The sequence below is a fragment of the Abramis brama genome, assembly GCF_963993115.1.
Source record: "Abramis brama genome assembly, chromosome: 2".
NCBI classification, from domain to species: Eukaryota; Metazoa; Chordata; class Actinopteri; order Cypriniformes; family Leuciscidae; genus Abramis; species Abramis brama.
The window spans coordinates 19,972,819-19,996,355 of record NC_139964.1 but is presented as its reverse complement, the minus strand read 5'-3'; the positions used below and the strand labels follow the sequence as shown (position 1 = coordinate 19,996,355).

Here is a 23,537-nt window from a genome sequence, read left to right as displayed (position 1 = left end):
TTGACGATGCCAAGAACAAAGGATACCATTCGCTGTCGCCGGTTGAAGAGGCGATAGCGTCCCACCTTTGCCCGCCCTCCGCTGGACGGCGCGCTAAGCTGGCGCTACCCTCAAAAGCCTGCCGCACGACGTCAACCCTGCTTCGCCGCGCTTTCTCCGCCGCGGGGCAGGCCGCGTCAGCGCTGCACACCATGGCCACCCTGCAGATTTTCCAGGCCGATCTCCTCCGAAAGCTGGATGAGAAAGGACCAGATGCAATCTGCGTGCCAGACCTGAGGAGCGCTACAGACCTCGCTCTCCGCGCTACCAAGTCTGCTGCACAGGCCATAGGGCGGAGCATGGCCTCTATCACCGTGACTGAGAGGCACCTGTGGCTGACGCTCTCCGAGATGTCTGAGTCCGAGCGCACCACGTTCCTCGACGCTCCGCTTTCTTCCGTTGGCCTCTTTAGATCTTCCGTCAAGGAATTCGCGGAAAGATTCGCCGAGGTACAGAAACCGTCGCAGGCCATGAAACACTTCCTCCCGAAGCGCTCCAGTTCTGCAGCAGGCCGTGCGAAACCGTCTGCTCAGAGCTCACAGCCTCAGCCTCCGCCCACCACCGCCACTTCGCAGCGCCGTCAGGGACGAAGCGCGAGACCGCGCTCTCGCTCATCCAACCGCCGCCCCACCCCGCGTGGCCCGAGGTCCAGGATTGTGGTGAAGCCCGAGGCCCCGAAGTCATCCTAGCACGCCTAGGAAAGCGACGGTGTTCAAGTCCCGCTGCGGCCGGACTTCCACCAAAGCTTATCGCTCGACCAGTTCCAGGAAATGCGACTGGTCCAGTGTTTTCCGCAGCCAACAAGCCGGTTCCACTGCCCGCTTGCCTGCACACAAATGCCGTTTTTACGGCTACCCAGATAAATCCCATAAAGAGTGTATTTTCTGGTGTCCCGGCCATGGCCGATGGTGTTTCATGTGTAGACAAAATGCCCACTGTCCAGTGCCCATTCCTACACACAAGCACAGCCCGTCACACAGGGCTCGCACACATAAAATCGACTCGATTGCGCATTAAACGTAGTAAACGTGCCCACTACCCAGTGCCCACAAACACTACGTCCCGCATGTCTCACGGTTTCTGTAAAAACGAAACCAACATGCATTCGCTCTGCTCAGGCGAGCAATGCGCTCAGTGCTGTAGATGTGCCCGCTATCCCGCGCCCACATCCGCACATAGACATGACAGTTCCTACGGGACTCGCCCAGCCCTCCCCCCCACGGTTTCCCACCACAGAGGGGTCGAGCGCGGGCAATCTGCCCGCTATTATCAGCGCGCCCCCTGCCTCGAATGTCACGAGTGCGACGCTCATGTTACAGCACACCGAAGCTCCCCTGTCGCCGAATGGACAGAGCGAGCTTCGCATTCAACCCCTAGCTATTCGTGCGGATGCATGGGAAAGGCTACCCGGGGTTTCGAAGTGGGTGCTGGACATTATAAAAAGAGGCTATTCGCTTCAGTTTCGCCGACGCCCTCACCGCTACACACCTACTTCGAGCCAAAATTGTGAAACTGTTGAGCAAAGGGGCCATAGAGCCTTTATCTCAAGCTCAGAGCGAAGGGGGGCTGTACAGCAGATACTTCCTGGTACCGAAAAAAGACGGGGGTCTCAGACCCATATTAGATCTAAGGCAACTGAACAGAGTGCTTGTGAAGCGACAGTTCAGGATGCTCACAACCAGAAAAATCCTCGCGCAGATTCGCAGAGGAGATTGGTTTGTGTCAATAGATCTGAAAGACGCGTATTTTCAAATACAGATAGCGTCACGTCACAGGCGATTTTTGAGATTCGCCTTCGAGGGCCAGGCATATCAGTACACAGTCCTGCCGTTCGGCTTGTCCCTGGCACCCCGTACATTTACGATGTGCATGGACGCAGCGCTCGCACCCCTCAGACTCCGGGGCATGCGAGTATTGAACTACTTGGATGATTGGCTGATTCTAGCTCAATCTCACTCAGAGCTCATAGAGCACAGGACCATTTTACTCGATCACCTCGAGAATCTGGGTCTCCGAGTCAATTGGGCGAAGAGCTCTCTGCTCCCCAGACAGACAATATCTTTTCTGGGCACAGAGCTGGACTCGCTGTCTATGATAGCACGGCTATCACCACAGCGCACACTGGACATTCAGCGCGCAGTGAATTCATTCCGTTGCGGCGCCTCTGTCCCGCTCAAGAGATTTCAGAGGATGCTGGGCCTTATGGCCGCAGCATCATCAGTGCTTCAGCTGGGTTTGCTCCGCATGCGCCCACTGCAGTTCTGGCTGAAAACACGAGTACCACGCGGAGCGTGGGCCTCCGGTCTGCCTCGTCTCAAGGTCAATCAGAAATGCATCGCAGCTCTGAAACCTTGGAAAGCAAACGACTGGTACCAGTCAGGTGTAAGCCTGGGGACTTCCTCGAGGGTGAGGGTGGTGTCCACGGACGCATCCACCTCGGGATGGGGAGCGCTGCTCGAGGGCAGACCGTTCTTCGGCCTATGGTCAGAACAGGAGAAGCTTCTACACATAAACTGCCTCGAAATGTTGGCAGTGGACAACGCGCTGACGCGTTTTTGTCCCCAGATAAGAGGACACCACGTCCTGGTCCGCTCGGACAACGTGTCTGTGGTGTCCTACATAAATCGCCAGGGCGGCCTCAGATCTCGGAGCCTGTACAGGCTAGCAGAACGCCTCCTGGTGTGGGCTCAGCGTAACCTGCGCTCGTTGAGAGCAGCACACGTGCCAGGGCTCCTAAACATAGGACCAGACAGACTGTCCAGGAACAATGTTCCGGCGGGCGAATGGTCTTTACACCCACAGACAGTCCAGCTGCTGTGGAAGAAATTCGGCAGAGCGGAGGTGGAACTGTTTGCGTCTCAAGAAATGCTCACTGTCTAGAATTTTTCTCCAAGAGCAGGGCTCATGCATGGCCTCGCCGCCCGCTCTATGCTTTTCCCCCCGTCTCTCTCCTGCCTCAGGTGATAGAGCGAATCAGGGAAGAGGGATGCTCAGTGCTGCTCGTAGCGCCGCTCTGGAAAAACCAATCTTGGTTCCCAGTGTTGATGCAGCTGGCGAGCACTGCCCCATGGCCAGTGCCATTGAGGAGAGATCTCCTCTCTCAGGCCAACGGCTCGATTTGGCGTCCTCACCCAGAGCTGTGGTCCCTTCATGTTTGGGCCATCAACGGGTACCCGCTGATCTCCCAATGGAAGTGTTAAACACGATCACACAGGCTAGAGCTCCGTCTACTCGACGTCTCTATTCCTCAAAATGGTCAGTGTTTTCCGGCTGGTGCGCAGCTCGTGGCGTGTCACCCCCGGATTGCGGGGTGACGGAGGTTCTCTCCTTCCTACAGGAGCTGTTGGATAAGGGCAGGACCCCTTCCACGCTCAAAGTCTATGTGGCGGCTATAGCAGCGTTCTCGAGAACAACGCTTGGTCAGTCCATAGGAAGGAACGATTTAGTCATCCGCTTCCTTAGAGGAGCTAGGAGGCTGAATCCTCCCAGACCTCCCTCAGTCCCTGTATGGGACCTTTCTACGGTGCTGGAAGCCATGAAAGGTCACCCTTTCTAGCCTTTACAGACGATTGATCTCAAACACCTGTCTTTCAAGACGGTGTTCCTTTTGGCTCTCGCTTCTGTGAAGCGTATAGGGGACTTACACGCGCTCTCAGTGAGCGTGACGTGCATGGAATTTGGGCCTAATGACTCGAAAGTTATACTCAAACCCAGGCACGGTTATGTTCCAAAATCCCTCAACACACCGTTTAGGGCTCAGGTCATTTCCCTGTCAGCTCTACCGGTCTCTGACGAGGAAGGAGACGCGAGCTTCCTTTGCCCAGTCAGGGCATTAAGAGCTTATGTGTCTCGCTCTTCTGTCTTCAGACAGACAGAGCAGCTCTTTGTTTCGTTCAGCGGGCGTTCTAAGGGACTAGCTGCGTCGAAACAGAGCCTATCCAGATGGATAGTTGACGCTATTGCGCTGGCGTATGCTTCCAAGGGCTTGCAGTGCCCGTTGGGAGTCAGAGCGCACTCCACGAGAGGCATGGCCTCATCGTGGGCCTGGTCAAGTGGGATTGCCTTACAAGATATATGTATGGCGGCAGGCTGGGCCTCCCCATCTACATTTATTAGGTTTTACAACCTAGAGGTTCCCGCCCTGCAGGCCAGGTTGCTGTCGGTCTAATGGCTAGCATTATCTGCTCTGATGCTATCAGCCCAGGATGCTATGTCTGTTGAGCACAAGCTCACTGATCGACCATAAAATAATAAATATACGTTTGGGCAAACTGTATAAGACCCACATTGTTCCCCAATCAGTTCAGGCCGTACTCCGCCCAGTCTGTATTGTGTACTTTGCGTCTTGTGGCGCTGTTATATGTGGAAGAGCGTGGCCTCGCTCCCCTCTTCCCGGACTTCCCGTGAGTCCCCTGGTGATTTTGCACTGTATGAACCCCGGGTTTGGCCCTTGGGTCTGTGGTGTCAGATCCCAGCACACACGGCGTCTTACATTGGGTCCCCTAGCGTAAGATACTCTTACGCAGTACGAGAGACCTCTCGTAAGAGAACGTACTCGGTTACTCACGTAACCTCGGTTCTCTCTAGTAGAGGGAACGAGTACTGCGTATCTTGCCGTGCATGCTCACGCTCTGGTTGCTTCGCATATGAAAAAAACAGATTTTGGTCGCCTGCGAGCGGAATTTATAGGCCTAAGCCACGCCCGTTTTGGCGGGACGTGACGTAGCGGGTGCGAAGCACCCCCATTGGGTCTGACGTCACGCTAGGCCTCGCTCGATAGGCTCATGCAGTTGCCGCAGAGCAACCAATAGGCGCGCGAGCCGTCTTGCCTATGGCTGTATGCTGCCGCAACGCGTTTTACATTATTTCAAAATTAAGGATAATTTTTTGGCTTCAATATCTCGCGGAAAAGGATTTTTCCCCTAGCGTAAGATACTCTTACGCAGTACTCGTTCCCTCTACTAGAGAGAACCGAGGTTACGCGAGTAACCAAGTACATTTTATACCGCAAGTATACTACAAGTTTTCTTTAAGTGAACTTAACATTATACTTACAGTTTACTATTTATATATATTTTTTGCAGTTGCAGTAGGCCTATACTACTATGTTCAAATGTTATTTTTTATACTTTAAAAATACCTTTAATTCTACTTTCATTTTAAAAACATTTTATTAGCTTCATGCATCCTTTTTTATCAACACTTGAATGTCGGTAAGTTTCATAAAGAAACGCAACATTTTAAACAAAGTAGTTGAGAAAATCACATTTTTGTCAAAGATCAGATTGAGAACGATGATCAAACACAGATGGAGTAAATTCGAGTCCGACATCCCCACAGCTTCAGTCGTTTTCTCTTCATGGGTTACGCTTCATTTCATTTGGAAACAGTAAGCAGTTTTGATTTACAAGCTGTTTAATGTTTGATGATCACATTATTTTACATTTGAGTGAGCAGCAATCTTCTATCACTTGTTTCAGCTTCTTCTTCTCCTGTGTTTTGATCCGGAGATTCTGTACTAGAAGATGTGTCATAGCGCCCCCTACCGTATACCAGTGAAAACATGGATAGCTGGAAAATTCAGTCAATGGTGGGGAAAAGTTTAATTAAAGTAAATTCCTATGTACACCAGTGGACTGGCCTACACAAAAAAACAGATACGCAGAATTAGAAACATATCTGTTTTATATCAATATTCTAATCAATATTTTCAAACAAAGTTTCATAAGACTGTATATGAAAAACGATGTAAAAAATAGTATATTTAATAGGCTACTCGATCAAAAGAGTTGACACAACTACAAGCCAAGTATACTTTAAATAATTAAACTTTTAAGTATATCTCGATCAAAAGATTGAGTACAAGTATAGGCCAAATATACTTGGACTTTTCTCTCAGTATAAGTCAAGTACACTTAAGTGTAATTAAGTTTATTTCTGAGAAGTACATAAAGTATATTTTTGAGAAGTATATAAAATGTAGACTGAAAGTATGCTTCCTTCTTTTTAGTTGAAAAGAAGTATACTAATAGAACACTTGAATAAACTTATTTTCCATGCTTATTTTATTTACTCTATAAGCTATTCCACCCAAATGTTTGCTACTATATAAACCTGGACATGTTAGTTTATACGACAGTGTGTAATATTATGTTTTTAAAAAAGTATTTAATAAGCTACTCAATCAAAATAGTAAACACAAGTACAAGCCAAGAATACTTAGAATACTTAATTATACTTTTAAGTATATCTCGATCAACAAGTAGAGGCCAAATATACTTAGACTTTTCTGTCAGTATAAGTCAAGTATACTTAAGCGGAATTTGAAGTATATTTCTGAGAAGTACATAAAGTATATTTCTGAGAAGTATATAAAAAGTAGACTGAAAGTATACTTTCTTATTTTTAGTTTAAAAGAAGTATACTAATAGCACACTTGAATAAACTTCTTTTTCGTAAAGAGATGTCTGTACTTTCAATACAGGTGCTTGGCACTTTCAGCAGGAGACGGCGATTTCTTTGCACTGTGTTACCATACTCAGTAAGTACCTCGTAGGATCTTGGTGTTGTCTCTTTGATGACCTTCGCTACAGGTCCCCATTTTCCATCACATCTGACACGTACCGTGTCCTTTTGTTCCAGTGGACATAACTGTTTGGCATTCCTGTCATAGGCTCTGCTCTGGCTGTTTATCTTTGGATAATCTCTGTCTCTTTTGAAGCAGGTGTTCTGCTGAGGGTAGCCGTGTTCTCAGCTTCCTGTTCATAAGAAGTTCACCTGGAGTCTGTCCACATTCAAGAGGGGATGCTCTGTAGTTTAGCAGTGCTAAATAAGGATCCTCTCCAGTCTCAGCAGTTTTCTTTAGCAGACGCTTTACAATCTGCACTCCTTTTTCAGCCAAGCCGTTTGACTGTGGGTACAGTGGACTTGATGTTACATGTTCAAACCCGTAAGTCTCTGCAAAGTCTCTGTAGTCCTGACTGCTGAACTGTGGTCCGTTGTCACTCACCACAGTCACCGGAATTCCATATCTTGCGAAGATGGCTTTAGTGTGTTTTATCACCTGCTGTGCTGTTGTATTAGTCAGCATCGCTAGCTCTGGATAGTTAGGGCCCGAGCACCGATGGTGTGAGGACCCTCTTGGAATTGCTCTGTTTATTATTATTATTATTATTATTCTTCTCCGCATTTAATTGCATTTTTGAGGGCCTAAACATGCTCGAAAACTCAGAAAACTTTGCACACGCGTCAGAACTGGCGAAAATTTACATCTGATACAGGTTTCAGAATTGGACGGGGCAAAATGGCTCGATAGCGCCACCTATAAAAGTTCAACGGAGTGCGCCTCCCGCAACGTTCCACGTACGTGCACGAAATTCGGTACATACATGTAATGACCTAATACCTACAAAAAAGTCTCTTGGAGCATAGCCCTAAACACAACAGGAAGTCAGCCATTTTGAACTTCCTCTCAGATTTTTGTGCAGTTTTTGCCATTTTCAGGCCTCGTACTTTAACGAACTCCTCCTACAGTTTTAATCTGATCATCTTCAAATTTGGTGAGTATAATCTTAAGGCCTTTGCGACGTTAAATTGCGAAGATCTTGAGTTTTCGTCAAAGGGCGGGTCCTCGGCGGCCTGACAAATTTCGATGTTTCGCCATGAAACAGGAAGTTGCTGTAACTCAGGCATGGAATGTCCAATCTGCCCCAAACTTCACACGTTTGATAAGCATTCTGTCCTGAACACATGACCATGCTCATATTCATTTATAGTCATAGCGCCACCTGCTGGCAACAGGAAGTGACATGTTTAACACTGTTGTGGACTCCTAATAACATATAAAAAAGTGCCAGCAAGTGCTAAACATGCTAACAACATACTAGAAACATGCTAAAACATGCTAGCAAACACTTAGCTAAGTGTTAAAGCATGCTATTACTGCAATTGAATAGGAATTTGCTGTAACTCAGGCATGGAATGTCCAATCTGCCCCAAACTTCACACGTTTGATAAGAATCATGGCCTGAACACATGTCCATGCTCAAATTCAGTTATTGTAATAGCGCCACCTACTGGCAACAGGAAGTGACATGTTTAACACGTTGATGCTGTTCTAGCAACATGTTAAAAATGCCATTGAGTTCTAAAAATGCTAGAAACATGTTAAAACGTGCTAGCAATACTTAGCTAAGTGCTAAAGCATGCTAATTCAATGAAACAGGATGTTGTTGTTACTCAAGAAGGCAATGTCCAATCTGCGCCAAACTTCACACTTTTGATAAGCGTTCTGTCCTGAACACATGACCATGCTCATATTCAGTTACATTTATAGCGCCACCTGCTGGCAACAGGAAGTGACATGTTAAACACTGTTGTGGACTCCTGATAACATATAAAAAAGTGCCAGCAAGTGCTAAACATGCTAACAACATACTAGAAGCTAAAACATGCTAGCAAACACTTAACTAAGTGCTAAAGCATGCTATTACTGCAATTAAATAGGAATTTGCTGTAACTCAGGCACGGAATGTCCAATCTGCCCCAAACTTCACACATTTGATAAGAGTCAAGGCCTGAACACATCTACATGATAATATTCAGTTATAGTAATAGCGCCACCTAGTGTTTAACACGTTAATGCCGTTCTAGCAACATGTTAAAAATGCCATTGACTTCTAAACATGCTAGAAACATGTTAAAACATGCTAGCAATACTTAGCTAAGTGCTAAAGCATGCTAATTCAATGAAACAGGATGTTGTTGTTACTCAAGAAGGCAATGTCCAATCTGCGCCAAACTTCACATTTTTGATAAGCGTTCTGTCCTAAACACATGACCATGCTCATATTCAGTTACAGTCATAGCGCCACCTGCTGGCAACAGGAAGTGGCATGTTTAACACTGTTGTGAACTCCTGATAACATATAATAAAGTGCCAACAAGTGCTAAACATGCTAACAACATACTAGAAACATGCTAAAACATGCTAGCAAACACTTAGCTAAGTGCTAAAGCTCGCTATTACTGCAATTAAATAGGAATTGGCTGTAACTCAGGCACGGAATGTCCAATCTGCCCGAAACTTCACACGTTTGATAAGAGTCATGGCCTGAACACATCTACATGAGAATATTCAGTTATAGTAATAGCGCCACCTACTGGTAACAGGAAGTGTCATGTTTAACACGTTGATGCCGTTCTAGCAACATGTTAAAAATGCCATTGTCTTATAAACATGCTAGAAACATGTTAAAACATGCTAGCAATACTTAGCTAAGTGCTAAAGCATGCTAATTCAATGAAACAGGATGTTGTTACTCAAGAAGGCAATGTCCAATCTGCGCCAAACTTCACACTTTTGATAAGCGTTTTGTCCTGAACTCATGACCATGCACATATTCAGTTACAGTCATAGCGCCACCTGCTGGCAACAGGAAGTGGCATGTTTAACCCTGTTGTGAACTCCTGATAACATATAAAAAAGTGCCAGCAAGTGCTAAACATGCTAACAACATACTAGAAACATGCTAAAACATGCTAGCAAACACTTAGCTAAGTGCTAAAGCATGCTATTACTGCAATTAAATAGGAATTTGCTGTAACTCAAGCATACAATGTCCAATCTGCCCCAAACTTCACACGTTTAATAAAAGTCCTGCACTGAACACATCTACATAGCGATATTCAGATATAGACATAGCCCCACCTACTGGCAACAAAAACTGACATGGTTAACACAGTAATGCAGAACTAACCACATAACTATTGTGTACTAAGCATGCTAGAAACATACTAAACATGCTAGCAACTACTATACCTCCTTAAATGCACATTGCCCAACCATGCTCTGTCTTCCTAAAGCCACCGAGTGACGATGGCACGGGTGCGAGGGCCCTTTCATCGCTGCTTGCAGCTTTAATTTGACTTGTATTTCATGATGACAAGGTAGTCCCTCCCTGCTTGGTGAAATAAGTCTGTACTGACCTTTCTCCATGGTTCCTCAGGTTTACTGTGGGCCATAAGGGGTTCCTTAGGTTGCTGGTACCACTGCACCACTGCTTCACAATGTCCCTATTCATGTGTGGCCAATACATCAAAACTCTTGCACGTCTCTTGCATTTCTCAATGCCTAAGTGTCCCTCATGCGTGAGTTTTGCCATTTGTGAGCGCATGGAGGTAGGTATGACAATCCATTCACCTCTCAGGAGCACACCATGCACAACTGACAGCTCGTCTTTAAAGCTCTGATATGGATTTGGCAACCTCTGATCTCCTGGCAGGTGGATTTTGTCTATTACAGCTTGTAGCTCACGGTCGTCTGCCGTTGCTTCAGAAATCTGTCTCCATTTATCCTCAGACACTGGTAGGTATTTTTGTATGCAGTCTACATGAACCTGTACATCATGTTCCGTGTTACTTGATCCTGTATGGCTCAAAGATGCTCTGCTGAGTGCATCTGCCATTACCAGGTGCTTCCCTGGAGTGAACTCAAACGTCAGACTGTATTTCTGGAGACGGAGCATTAACCGTTGGATGCGAGGAGGAGCATCTCCTAGTGCCTTCTTTGAGATCGAGGAAAAGAATCACTCATTGCTCTTGACTATTACTTTATAGCATTTTATATTTGCCACTCTTTGACTTTAAAACCCTCTGGTTTACACCAGCAAATATATATTCTGTCTGTCAGAACAGGAAAAGAGCTCCTTAATTGAATAGTTCAAAATAGTCCAAAACTTAAAATTACACCCTCATGTCATTCAAAACCTGTATGACTGTGGAAAAAGAAAATAAGGTAGTTAGACAAACGTTCAAACTGCTTTTTTCTATGTAATGAAACTGGATGTGGATCAGGGTTAGTTGTCGTCACTGTTCAGTTTTTACAGAAGAAATTGTCTGTGCTTTTATAGGTACCTGTTTGGACAGAAGGTGGAAGGACATGCGTTTGTAATGTTTGGTGTGATGGACGGTGAGAAGAAAACAAGTATTCCTTCTTCTCTTCAAAGAGTTCAGGTCAGGGAGACATTAAACATTTTACAAGCTGGGATCAGTCTTATTTCTCTTCACCTAGAGAGTGACATAAAACATTTAAATAAATGTTTACCTTGTCTTGTAGACTGATGTTAATGTCTTTCTCATATGAATAGATTAGGGAAGGAGAAGGTACAGCAGAACTGACCAGGGAGATGATCACTAAGACCTTTCCAGACATTAACCAGCTGGTTGGACGATCAATCTATGTTTCAGCCAGTCTTTTAACAGAAAGTGGTAAGACTCAACAGATACTGTACATCTGTATGTTTACATGCCTGTGTGTGAATGTATATGAGAGGCTAATCGTGTGTGTGTGTGTGTGTGTGTGTGTGTGTGTGTGTGTGTGTGTGTGTGTGTGTGTGTGTTTCAGGCAGTGAAATGGTGGAAGCAGAAAGGAGAGGCATTCAGATTGTGATGTCACCGTACACCATCCACTTAAAAAAAACACCACAATTCTTCAAACCTGGGATGCCCTTCAGTGTCTCGGTATAAACATAGATAAACATTACATAGACTAAGTAGATGTGTGCGATATGACAAAGTCTGCATGAAACGAAAGTTGCAATAGTCTTTTCTTTCCTTTTGTAGCATTTATATATTTATATAGATGTATAAATAAAGATATATTTTGCCATATCGCCTTTCCCTAATAGAAAGTTGCAAACCTGAAGGGTTGCAGGAACTGAGTAACAATTTCATAAATATATTATTTATATATAACAGGTTTACGTAACAAATCCTGACCAGACTCCTGCTGAGAATGTGAAAGTGGAGGTCAATCCTGGAGGGTTCAGAGGTCAAACAACAGCCAATGGCATTGCAAAGGTTACCGTCAACACTCCAGGAGGATCTTCTACACTGCAGATCACTGTAAGACCTGCAAACTCAACTAATGTTCAGTCACTTTCACTGAAGAGCTAGTGGAAAATAGATCAGTTAACTTATGTTGAACAAGCAATGGAGTATATACTACACAGCACATCAGAAAACAGTGTATTTGTTCTTTTCAGGCAAAGACCAAAGATCCACAATTAAGAGATGAACAGCAGGCAGTGAAGACGATGACGGCTCTCGCTTACATTCCCAAAGGAGACTCCAAGAATTACCTGCACATCGACATTTGTGCTGCAGAGCTTCAGATCGGTGATCAAATGACAGTCGATCTGTACACAGGACAAAGTCCAGGAGTCAGAGATCAAGATTACACATACATGGTAAAGATTATGTTTATTTCATATTCAGCTGCACCACAAATGTATTTATTATATCAATATTTGATTAACTACCACAGCTTGTGTTTGAAACCATATGAATATCATAAATACTGTTAACTCATCTTCCTCATTTTCAGATCTTAAGTAAAGGTCAGATTGTTAAAGCGGACAGGTTCAAGAGAAGAGGACAAGCTCTAGTGACTCTGTCTCTACCTGTAACCAGAGACATGGTGCCGTCCTTCCGCTTTGTGGCTTATTATCATGTGGGCTCGTCTGAGGTGGTGTCTGATTCAGTCTGGGTCGACGTGAAGGACACGTGCATGGGAACGGTGGGTCAACCATCACAAGAAATGGTTGATATGCTCATCAACTAGATCTGATTCAGTGTCTCTCGTTTTACCAGCTCAAGCTTCAGGTGAAGAACAAGTGGAATACACAATACGCCTATGGCACAGGAGATCTGGTCAAGCTGCAGATAACTGGAGATCCTGGAGCTAGAGTTGGGCTGGTGGCGGTTGACAAGGCTGTGCATGTCCTTAACAAGAACAGACTCACTCAGACTCAGGTGAAGGACCTTCTTCAGACGTCATGGCACAATCTGCTCTGATTTAAACCGCATGTAACTGGTGTCTTTTTGCACCTTTAGATCTGGGACGTCATAGAGAAGCATGACACCGGCTGTACGGCAGGAGGAGGAAGGGACAGTATGGGGGTTTTCAGTGATGCAGGTCTGATGTTTGAGTCCAGCACTGCAGGAGGAACCAACACCAGAACAGGTATATATGTATATTTGTAATTTCTTCAATTTTAATAAAAAAAACAACAGTATGTTTTATTTTATATTTCACTAAAATGAATCCATAGGGGCAGTGTCCATGAACATACAATTGAAATAATTTTCTACAGATTTATGAACGTCTCAGTGTCTATTATGTTAACTAATTTAAGTTGGTATAATCGGTGCTGGAAAAGTTCAATTGTAGTGAATTCCCTCTCACACATTAGAGTGCCATATGCTAATTTCATTCTAATTAAATTCCCTCTAGCGCCGGAGTGTCCCTTCCTTTCAAAGAGAAGACGGAGATCACCGGGTGAGAATCTGCTCTTATGATTCAACCCTTTTAAAGATTAAACATGTTTTTGGAGTTCATACCTTGCTGTTGTTTTTCTGGCTTGAATGGACCCATATTAAAATAAAGTTAACATAATCTTGAGGATTATCAGAATATGCTAGTAATGATCCAGTCATGATGTCTACAGAGCCCGTTAAGGGACATGGTGGGAAAAAATATGTGATGGGAGGAAAAATATTATGACAATACTTTTGCATTCTCTCACAAATGTATAGCATTCCCCCAATAAACTTTCAGAAAATAAATGATTGGTAAATCAGTGCATAGTGTAGCAAATTAGCTCTATATGAAATATTAATAATCAATAATAACTGGTTATAATTGATTATTAATATTTGGATTAGTTAATATAATTAATTTACTGTCGTAAATTAATATTACAATCAATTAACCTATTTGTCCCATGAACACTCAGGATCAATTGTTTATTAACTCTAATAAATGTACATTTCCGGGGCATGGGAAATGTCTTTCTTAATTTACAATACTACTAAGAGCAGTAACCAAGATCTAAATGATTAGTGACTCCAGTTATGAGCTTGAGACACGGACAACTTTACGTGTTACATGAACAAGATTTTATTAACTAGTCTAAACACTTAAACTACTCTAACATACACACACATACATGCATACAGTTTACCAAGGGAAAAAGAGCTGAAGCAGAATACAGGAAAGCAAGAAGTTATAGTATTGTTTGAAATTCAGCAGATCAACAGCCTTGAGCAAACCATCAGCCGCAGCCTGGCACAAGCTTGGTGGGTCCTTAGAGGCTTCTAGTTCAGCATCATCTTCACGTCAGCATTTCAGAAAGGGAGTAAGAGAGAGCTAAAAGCTGATCAGTGACTTTAAAGCGTGAAGATGGCACAACCTCTGGAGGTGCAAGAGCCAATGAGAAGATTTCCCTTTGGAGGGAAATTTTACGACCCTTTGTGTTCTAGCAGGGCATTTGAATATGTACTTTCATTGGGTGTTTAAGAAAAGAATCTTTAAGATTCTTATAATACTAATGCATCACAAAGTTAGCAACATGTAATGTAAATTAACAAATCGGAGACGAAGATTGGATTTTTTAGAGACCAAACATGCCGCACATATAATGTTGGTTAACCATAATATGCAAAGTCTGAAACATTAACCCAATTGAGTTTACATGAATACAAACGCCACATAAAAGGGAAAATCATGAGATGGGAAAATTAGATACATGTTTACACATTTATCAAGTGGTTATATATAGAATATATATAGGATTAACAGGGTTTTTATTTCTCTTCCTCTGCAAGAATTTAAGTGAGAGTCACAGCTCTCAGGACATTCTTTACCGTCGTAAAACCCAGTCTCAGTGTGTGTCCTGTAACAAGACACTGCGTCCTGCCAGTGTGTTAGCTTCATTTGGGGAACGTTTCACAGGCCTTATTTGGGAGAGTGAGTTTGCTGGATTATTCAATAAATAAATGAATAATATGTGTGTGTCTGATTGATCCAGACGCTACAATAGGCTTCTAGCACCAATCAGGGCTTGGAACCCTAATACATTTTTACTTGACTTTGTAAAACTCAAACTTGTTTACAAAATTGATTGTTTGTCCTTTTGCTGTATTAGGTCTATTCTGTCACATTTTTATCTGTTACAACAGGTGATGATGATGATGATGATGATGATGACTATTATACAGACTCTGATGAGACTGTGTCACGTACTCAGTTCCCTGAGAGTTGGCTTTGGGAAGAGATTGATCTATGTGAGAATTGGTGAGTAGGAGACTTTTAGACAAAAGCCATCAGTTGAGCACCGTTCACACCACTTGCAAATTATGTCATTCAACATGAGCTGTTGGTGACATAGTGTGTGTGTGTGTGTGTGTGTGTGTGTGTGTGTGTGTGTGTGTGTGTGTGAGAGAGAGAGTCTGACGATAAACAACCATTAAAAGAGTACTTCATCAGTCTTCTTGTATTTTCCCTCATATCTCAGTCCAGCACCAGTCACAGATAAAGACATCTACCTGAAAGACTCTATTACTACCTGGCAGATCTTGGCTGTCAGTCTGTCACCAACACTTGGTAAGATGAAGCTGCAAACACATGATACATGGTCTGAAAAACCTCATCATCATCATCCAGGAGCTGCTGCTTTAAACCCTTCTGTGTGTCTGTGTTCCTCCTCAAAGGCATCTGTGTGGCAGAACCTGAGGAGATTGTAGTTTTTAAGAGCTTTTTCATTGACCTCAAGATCCCTTATTCAGCTGTGCGCGGTGAACAACTGGAAATCAAGGCCATTATTCACAACTACACACCAAGAAACCTGAAGAAGGTAGATCGGTTTTAATATTAAAAATGCATTCAGGTTTTATGGTGTACATTAAAACTATGTGCATCATTGTAGTACATGGATCCTGAGACTCATTTCAGGCTTCTGAGATGCTTGTGACTCAAACTAAAGAAAAGTGTAGGATAATGTCCTTTACCAAAACAGAAATGTCCATCACACATTTTAAATTAATTTCAAATCCATTAATTTTGGAAGTTTCCTAGATATTGAAGTAATATGTGTCTCACTCTCCTGTTTTCACAGGTGCGTGTGGAGTTTATGGAGACAGAACATGTTTGCAGCTTTGCCAGTAAGAAAGGCAAATACAGAACAACAGTAAACATTGACAAAGACTCCAGCATAGCGGTTTCATATGTGATTATTCCCTTGACGCTGGGAGATCACATGATTGAGGTGAAAGCTGCAGCATATGATTCTGTCCACACTGATGGAGTGAGAAAGACCCTGAAGGTGGTGGTACGTCTGACTGGCACTTGTTTTTTTCAATAATATGTTCACAACAGTTTTATAGGGAACAGGATGATTTGTTGGGTTTCTATGTAAAAAAGAAGGTGTTCAGAATTTAAAGCGTTGTTAGAACTTCAATTGCATCTGAATCACTGTAACAGGTTCTGGAAAACAAACTGGTAACAAAATAAGGTTGCAACTAACAACTGTTTTGATAATCAGCTAATTATTACTTTGATTAAACTGATATTGCACTGGTGGTAATTTACTGTTAATTGTACAGTTCTTTACTGCAATCTACAGTATGTTACTGTAAAAATGAAATTATAACTCAAGTTAACTAATTTCTAGGGCTGGGAATCGATAAAAAAAAAAACCTAATTAATTGCACAATTTGCTGTAATTAATTGCAATTAATTGCATTTTCCCCAAGCTTGTAATCATCAATATTTAAACTTAGAATCACCTAATTAAATTAAACAACACAGGAAAAAATAGCCATATTAAAATAATATTAATCATCAATATATTATTCTTTTTCAATAATCAATCAACATAATCAATTTAACAGATTTTTTTTATTTTATTTTTTATTTTACTAATTATCAAAATAAAATATAGTCCTACAAAGCTATTATTACCAGAGCATGTGATCAGAGCAGGTCATTTTACCATTGTTGCCCAGCATGACTATACCAGCTCAGCAAACAGAAGTCTACTTCTGAGAAATTTCACGTTATTTGAGCGGACTTTGCTTTTCCAGTGCGTGATCGGTACATGATTGGAGCGTTTGGGCCGTTAACGACAGAGCAGAATACGCAGCGCAAACACGGAGCGAAACATTGAGCAGAGAGCGCAGCGCGCCGAAACACACACACACACACACACACACACACACACACACACACACACACACACACGCACACACACGGACACACACACACACACACACACACACGGACACAACGGAGAGCGCACACACACGCACACGGAGCGGAAAAGACCCGCTCATGAAAGCTGCGCGAGAATGAAACCTGATCGCCGAACAAGGAGGGGCGGGACGGCATATTTTCAATAGCAGCCGCAACAGGAAATCATTAAAACGAGGCAAAAAAAAGTGCCGCGTCAATTGCGTTATTTTTTTTAACGCGTTAAACATCTCAAATTAATCGCAAAGATTAACGCGTTCTCCAGTCTCTTGAAGTGTCACCGCAGCTGTCCAGCGAGATAGCAAAAGAAACTCAGCAGCAGTCCAAATGTCCTGCGTGGACACAGCTACGGCGACCAAGGCTGACTGCTAGTCGTTTTTGGGAAGCTTGTTGTAGTAGGGCGTGTCGTGCAGAGCTGGAGTCTGCAGCTATTCAGATGATCAGAGGCTCCACAAAGCAAACAGCTGCAATGAAGCGTGGTCTACTAGTGGAGCCTGAAGTGCTGGCAAACTATGTTGAACTGTTGCGAGTTAATGTGTTACCAGCAGGATTCATCATTCACCCTGACGCACCACATCTCGGGGCCAGTCCAGACGGTCGGGTGTATGACCCTTCAGAGTCGCCTCCTTTTGGCCTGGTTGAGGTGAAGAGCAGCACAAAAACTGATCCATCTCAGGTTGCTCACCTCAAGGTGCAGGAAGGCCACACCAGTCTGAGGCGTTCACATAAGTACTACTGGCAGGTTCAGGGCCAACTGGCAATCACAGGACTGACATGGTGTGACTTTGTTACCGATACCCAATCAACTTTAACTGTGGAAAGAATTTGGCGTGATGACTCATTCATAGCGGAAATGAAAGAGAAATTAAATATATATTATTATGGCACATACATGAATGCATACCTTGAATTACACTAATCTTGTCTTTACCAATCAGTTTAGCCTTCTGTCTTACTGTTGATGATCTGTAATGTTATTTTTTATTGTAAATGTTTGTTATGAGTTGTTATTAATCAGTTGATGTTACACATACCAAAAAAATAAATGATGCACAATTTTGACCAAAATTGTTTTATTTGTTCATCTAATGTTTTAGTGAAATCAAAGTCACATTTCAACAGAAAAATATTAAGAATATAACAATTATATTTAATTTGATTTTTAAGAATATGTAGGAACACTAAATTATTTACATACTATTTACACATTATACATTATTTACATACAAAACATTAATTCACTCTTCAAAACAAAAAGGTCCTTGATAATTTGCCAAAACACAGCAGTTAAGCCAGATCTGATTCACACTGCCAATCAGTGTGAGCGGCACGGGAGAGTCCCAGATGTGAAAGGACTTTACCCTACCGATCACTCTTTCCACTATAATTCGGAGGCGGGCAATGGCTTGGGTTTGTTCCGTTTCCTCCTTGCTGAATTGAGCTGAACGCTTAAAAGGTGGAATGATGAGCTTAGCACCGACGTCAGCAAGGAGGTCTTCAATGAGGAACCCTTTGTCCGCCATGACATCGTCTCCTGGCTCCAGCAAGGGAAGGACTCCACTGATCCTGGTGATCTCCTTATCTGAGATGCACCCAGTGTACAGGGGTGAGATGGATGTCACCAAACCATTGGGAGCAACTCCAATTAGCCCTTTCAATGTCGTCCTGTTCTTGTAATTTGAAAATGTTTCTGACTGTAAGGTCAGGGATGAGGCTGTCTCCAGGGCAATTTCTGTGCAGTCCAGTACCACTCTGACATTGGGACAGTACCTCTGGAATTTAAGGGGCATAGTGGACTTAACCTTTTCCCTGCTTATCCAGATGGGAAGTGAGCTCAGCATCATAAAAAGATAATTGGCCCAGGTGATGGTAACCCTGCTGACCCTGGCAATGCTCACATTAAACATGTCAGCAATGAGCTGCTCCTTCATGCCAACAGCAACCCGCATGGAGTACATCGAGAACTCATCTATTAATGGCATGATGCGTGGTGGGCTGGGATCTTGGCAGCCTTCCTCACCTGCCCTCTGTGCTTTGGTCCAGTACACCAGTCTAAGTGCAGATGGTGCAATCGACTCCCAAAAAATAGTAAAAACACTCTCAGATGGAAATTTGGTGTAAAAACGTATTTGGTCGTCCGACGAACAGTATCGGCTGAAGAGAGTAGGGGGTGGTAGACCAGTGTTTTGCAACTTGGCTTCTAAGTCATGGATGTAATCCAAAGCCTCATCCAGAGCACCTGTAAAGATAAAGAAATTAAAAACCAGTCTTAACATATTTATGCTACCTTTCAACACAACACAGTAATCATGTTTTAAAAAGTATTTTAAGTATTTAATTACAAATTACATTTAATTTATTTTTGTTAAGGGAAATACAAATGACAAAATACTCAAAAGTAATTAAATACATGTAATTAAAATAGGGGAGAGCGGGGCACAACCTAACACAGGGCCAGTTGTAACACACTTGTTTTAAATACTTCCACACATGCTAGTATGATAAAACTTAGTGTATTTACTAGCTGCCACAGCAATAAATTGTTTCATTATTTTTTTAAAAATGACATTATTTTATATGAACACTTAATAATTGTATTTTATTGAGAAAATATTTTAAGATTTCTTGTATTTTTTATTTTTTTTTATTAGATCAGATTACATTTTAAACTGTTATATGGTCGTGTTATAAAATTCATTTGGGGAAAAAATAAATACTCTAAACCCAAAGTAGGTTTACAAAAATGGAGAAAGTCAAAAAGTGTTAGGTTGTGCCCTACTGCCCATCTCTAGCCCTTTACAGCTAGACAGCATGAGACTATGTTACAGATGTAGGCTAATGTTAGTTGAATTTCGTGAAAAGCTTATATTATAAACATTAATTTGTTCAGGTAGAAATGCATAACGGTACACATAGTTGACTAGCGTTAACTAAATACACTATGAACAATCTTACCTGCAGGTGGGTGTGTCACGTAGTCGTGATCCATCCTTACTGCCTTAGCCACCATGTCGCTATCTTCACAGCATAGCTGTTTGGACTGACGTTTTAAGGTTCTGTCATATACTGACTCCCTTCTCAAAGGAGCTGTAAAGTTGTTCCAAGGGAATAGGCTCGGGACAACACCACTCTTCAGGCGACGAACGACGCAGCCACCACTGTAATCATCCGGAGCGAAGTGTCGGCTGCAGACATAGGTGCTACCTGTTTTTACATTAAAACTATGCCCTTCCTCTCTTCGGATCGCCTGTATCCATTTGGGTTTCAGGTTTGGATCCACAGGAAAAGAATGAAATGAAAGGTAGGGCTGTTTTTGGTTGGAAGACGAACAGCCTGGAACACAACAGAAACTGCGACTCTTCGACTCTGCCATTTTTCGTATCTGCCGCTATGATAACAGGAAGTTCTAATACACTTCATTGACGTATTTCCGTTCGAAAAATGCGGAAGTGCGTAAAAGGTCTATAGCCTTTTTATTTGACCATTTATGACTCAAACATCTCCTGATGAGCATACTGACACCTTGTCAGCTCACAGTGGGTGCACCTATAAGCCTGTATCCTATTTTTCCTATTTTCTGTCGGGTCGGATTTTTCGCGCGCTGTCTGCGGATGTGACGTCAAGCGCGTTCATGTTAAACGTTTCAGATCACTCTGCCACCACCGCTAGTCAGCAAACAAACTTAGTTTCTCAAACAATATGTGTATTTGACTGTTCTTACCTCTGTAAACATAATGTTGACTTCTTTGCAGCGGATGACTTGTGAAGTGTGCACGTACGAGAGCGAGCAGAAAGGAAGAGCAGTTGCGTTTTTTGGCCACAGGTGTCAGTCGCGAGTTTAAATTTCAGAAAATCGCATGTGGCCTCTTTAAGAATTTAAAGGCAGTGTAGGTAAGAATTGTATAAAAAACTTTTTTCAATTTTTTTTTAAACTTTCTTTATATATCAATACATAATTAAAATGTAAGTACTCTGAAAAAGACAGTATACAAATCGAGTGACTCTAGACCTTTTAATCTGCAATAAACACAGCTACTTATTTCCATTCGGGACGAATGAAATGATTGGCCGGGTCGACTGTCACTCTCCCTCGCTACCATGGCAACCACCCCTGCATGCGCGCGCAGTGCACCCGTTTGACTTGAAGAGGGAAAGAGGCACGGAGAGAGACACAGATTGCAAGGAAGAATCACTATAATGGTAGAGAAAGAGCAGTCACAATTCCCAGTACCTGCATAAAAAGTCAGCGAAGGCAAACAAGGCAAAAAAAAAAAGGAACTAGTAAGGTAGAAAGGTAGGCTACTTGTCACCGGAGTGTAACGTTTGTCCTCTTCAGAGCCAACAGTGCTTTCATCGTGGAAGTGCTTACATGCAAAACACCGTATGTTATGAATCTTACACGAAATTCACCTTCATCACAGTGTAACTGATGGTAATGGTAAAACGTGTATCAATGCAACCTGTTTTTAGCTTTGCCTTATGTTACTAGCTCGTTACCGAATCAAACTCAATATATTTTAAACTTTACCCGTATCGATATGCTAGCTTGATAGTGAGTACTAACCATAGACTGTAAAAAAATATGGACGTAGTGTCCGTGACGTCACCCGTAGGTTTCTGAAGAGCATTTTTGAAGCCTAAAGTGGGCGGAGCCGGCCGTCGCCATCTTGGCCTTGCGTCACTCCCGGATAACAGAAAATAGACAAACAGGCGGGGCGTGAGTGGAGCTGAGGAGCCTGGCTATCTGAAATCACCTAGCTCGACGTGATCGAGTTAGCTGATGATGTAAAGCCAATTAAACGTTCCTATTTTTGCCCTTCGAAATATTATAATAGTTAAAAGACATGGCTACAAGTGAGACTGTGTATTACTTCGAGAGTGTTTGTGTATGACAGTGATTTATGTGCATACATGTCCGTCACTCTTTCGTGGTCTGTCCGCGCGGCATCGCTCAAGTTCGTAGAGAGCTTATTCAGTCCATTTTAAATTCTGATGTTGGCCGTCTCTCAAATGGGTTATGGTTTAACCGTTAAACCATAGATATATTGCCTTTGAAGTGCAAATAAATGCGCTAGAAAATCCGCGCTCATTCATGTGCATTTATTGCACGGACGGAGAAAGCGCCGACGCCTGCATGATTTCATCTGACGGTAACTTACATAAGCATATTATAATCCATCTGTTCCATGGGAGCAGAACGAACGAGCATTTATTGACGTTTTAAATTTGAAAACCCCAAAAAGCAACGAAATTGTCAGACATCCATTAGTGCATGTTCACAGAGGAAAACAACTGAAATACAGCGCTGGTTGTTCTCTCGAACGATAACGACGGAATCCAAAGACGTGGGCTTTGTAACGTTACCCAAGTATTAAATTGTATGAAATAATAATCCCGAAAAAAAGCACAAACACTGCAGAGATGGCAAGTTCAGCAGCTAACATTGCTGAGGTGAAGTGACGGCTAGTAACAGCAGACAAACGGCTAGCACTGACAGCGGCAATCCATCTGTCACTCAAGTGGCTTGGCCACACCCTTAAATTTAAATATTAATCAACTAAACGGACGAGTTATAAAATAATTCACCCCCCTCACAGTTGTTATGAAGGGCAAAATTAGCTGTATAGACCAAATCCACATACAGACACCAGGCTTTAAACACGTTTTTTTCTGCTGTAAAATTTGGCATTTTAACATGGGGGAGATACAGATTTGACTCACTTCTGACAACAGCCTCAAGCGGCCAGTCAACGAATTGCAGTTTAACTCACTTCCGTGTTGGTTTCAAGAGAGAGACGGGGAGGTTGCCGCTTGGTACTAACAACAGCCATGAAAGTTGTTTATATTCATAATGATAAAGTTAGGTATTTTATTACATGTGATTCTGACATGATGTCACTACATGCACTGCGCTCCTCTCCTCTGCTTGGCACTGGCAAACGCGTCCTCCAGCTGCAGACGTCGGATTCGCGCGTTCATGTGTTTTGGGGGCGTGGCTTTGGAAGGAGCCCAGAAGGGAGGGGGTGGGAGCGAATGGAATAAGTAGCTGTGTTAATTGCAGTCCTGAGAGGACTACAGACACTCGATTTTTATACTCTCTTTTTCAGAGTACTTACATTTTAATTATGTATTAATATATAAAGAAAGTTTAAACAAATTTGGATTTTTTTTTTTTTTTAGAAAATTCCTGCCTATCCTACCTTTAAGTCATTTCTTGCTACATCAAATTGTTCTACCTTGATTTGTTCAGTTTCCCCATGAAGTATAATAGTTTACCAAATGTACACTTTGCATAATTACCAAATGTATATTTAATGTTCATTGGACAAGATTGATTGTAAATAACCTGTGTGTGTGTGCGTGTGCGTGTGCGTGTGCGTGTGTGTGTGTGTGTGAGAAATATCAGGTC

The 23,537-nt window shown here is 42.8% G+C and overlaps 2 protein-coding genes across 3 annotated transcripts in view; one reads left to right on the top strand and one right to left on the bottom strand.

Moving 5' to 3' along the window:
• Positions 1–23,537, top strand: part of LOC311077825 (complement C3-like) — a 59,989-nt gene that overhangs the window by 4,764 nt on the left and 31,688 nt on the right. The window contains exons 8-20 of one of the 2 annotated variants that reach the window (XM_084106456.1): positions 10,950–11,052; positions 11,187–11,307; positions 11,444–11,559; positions 11,797–11,943; positions 12,084–12,287; positions 12,425–12,616; positions 12,691–12,852; positions 12,934–13,063; positions 13,334–13,378; positions 15,061–15,175; positions 15,396–15,484; positions 15,592–15,734; positions 15,996–16,208. In XM_084106456.1, the coding sequence (XP_083962582.1) occupies positions 10,950–11,052; positions 11,187–11,307; positions 11,444–11,559; positions 11,797–11,943; positions 12,084–12,287; positions 12,425–12,616; positions 12,691–12,852; positions 12,934–13,063; positions 13,334–13,378; positions 15,061–15,175; positions 15,396–15,484; positions 15,592–15,734; positions 15,996–16,208 (1,780 nt within the window). Of the gene's footprint in view, positions 1–10,949; positions 11,053–11,186; positions 11,308–11,443; positions 11,560–11,796; positions 11,944–12,083; positions 12,288–12,424; positions 12,617–12,690; positions 12,853–12,933; positions 13,064–13,333; positions 13,383–15,060; positions 15,176–15,395; positions 15,485–15,591; positions 15,735–15,995; positions 16,209–23,537 lie in introns of both variants that reach the window. The other variant, XM_084106455.1, reaches the window with a different exon arrangement.
• LOC311069582 (uncharacterized protein) lies at positions 18,367–20,590 on the bottom strand (the record flags this gene model as incomplete). The annotated part of the gene is made up of 2 exons (XM_084092832.1): positions 20,084–20,590; positions 18,367–19,367 (listed from the first exon to the last, which is right to left on the bottom strand). The coding sequence occupies exons 1-2, from the start codon at positions 20,499–20,501 to the stop codon at positions 18,367–18,369; spliced, it is 1,419 nt and encodes a 472-aa protein (XP_083948958.1). The 5' UTR covers positions 20,502–20,590.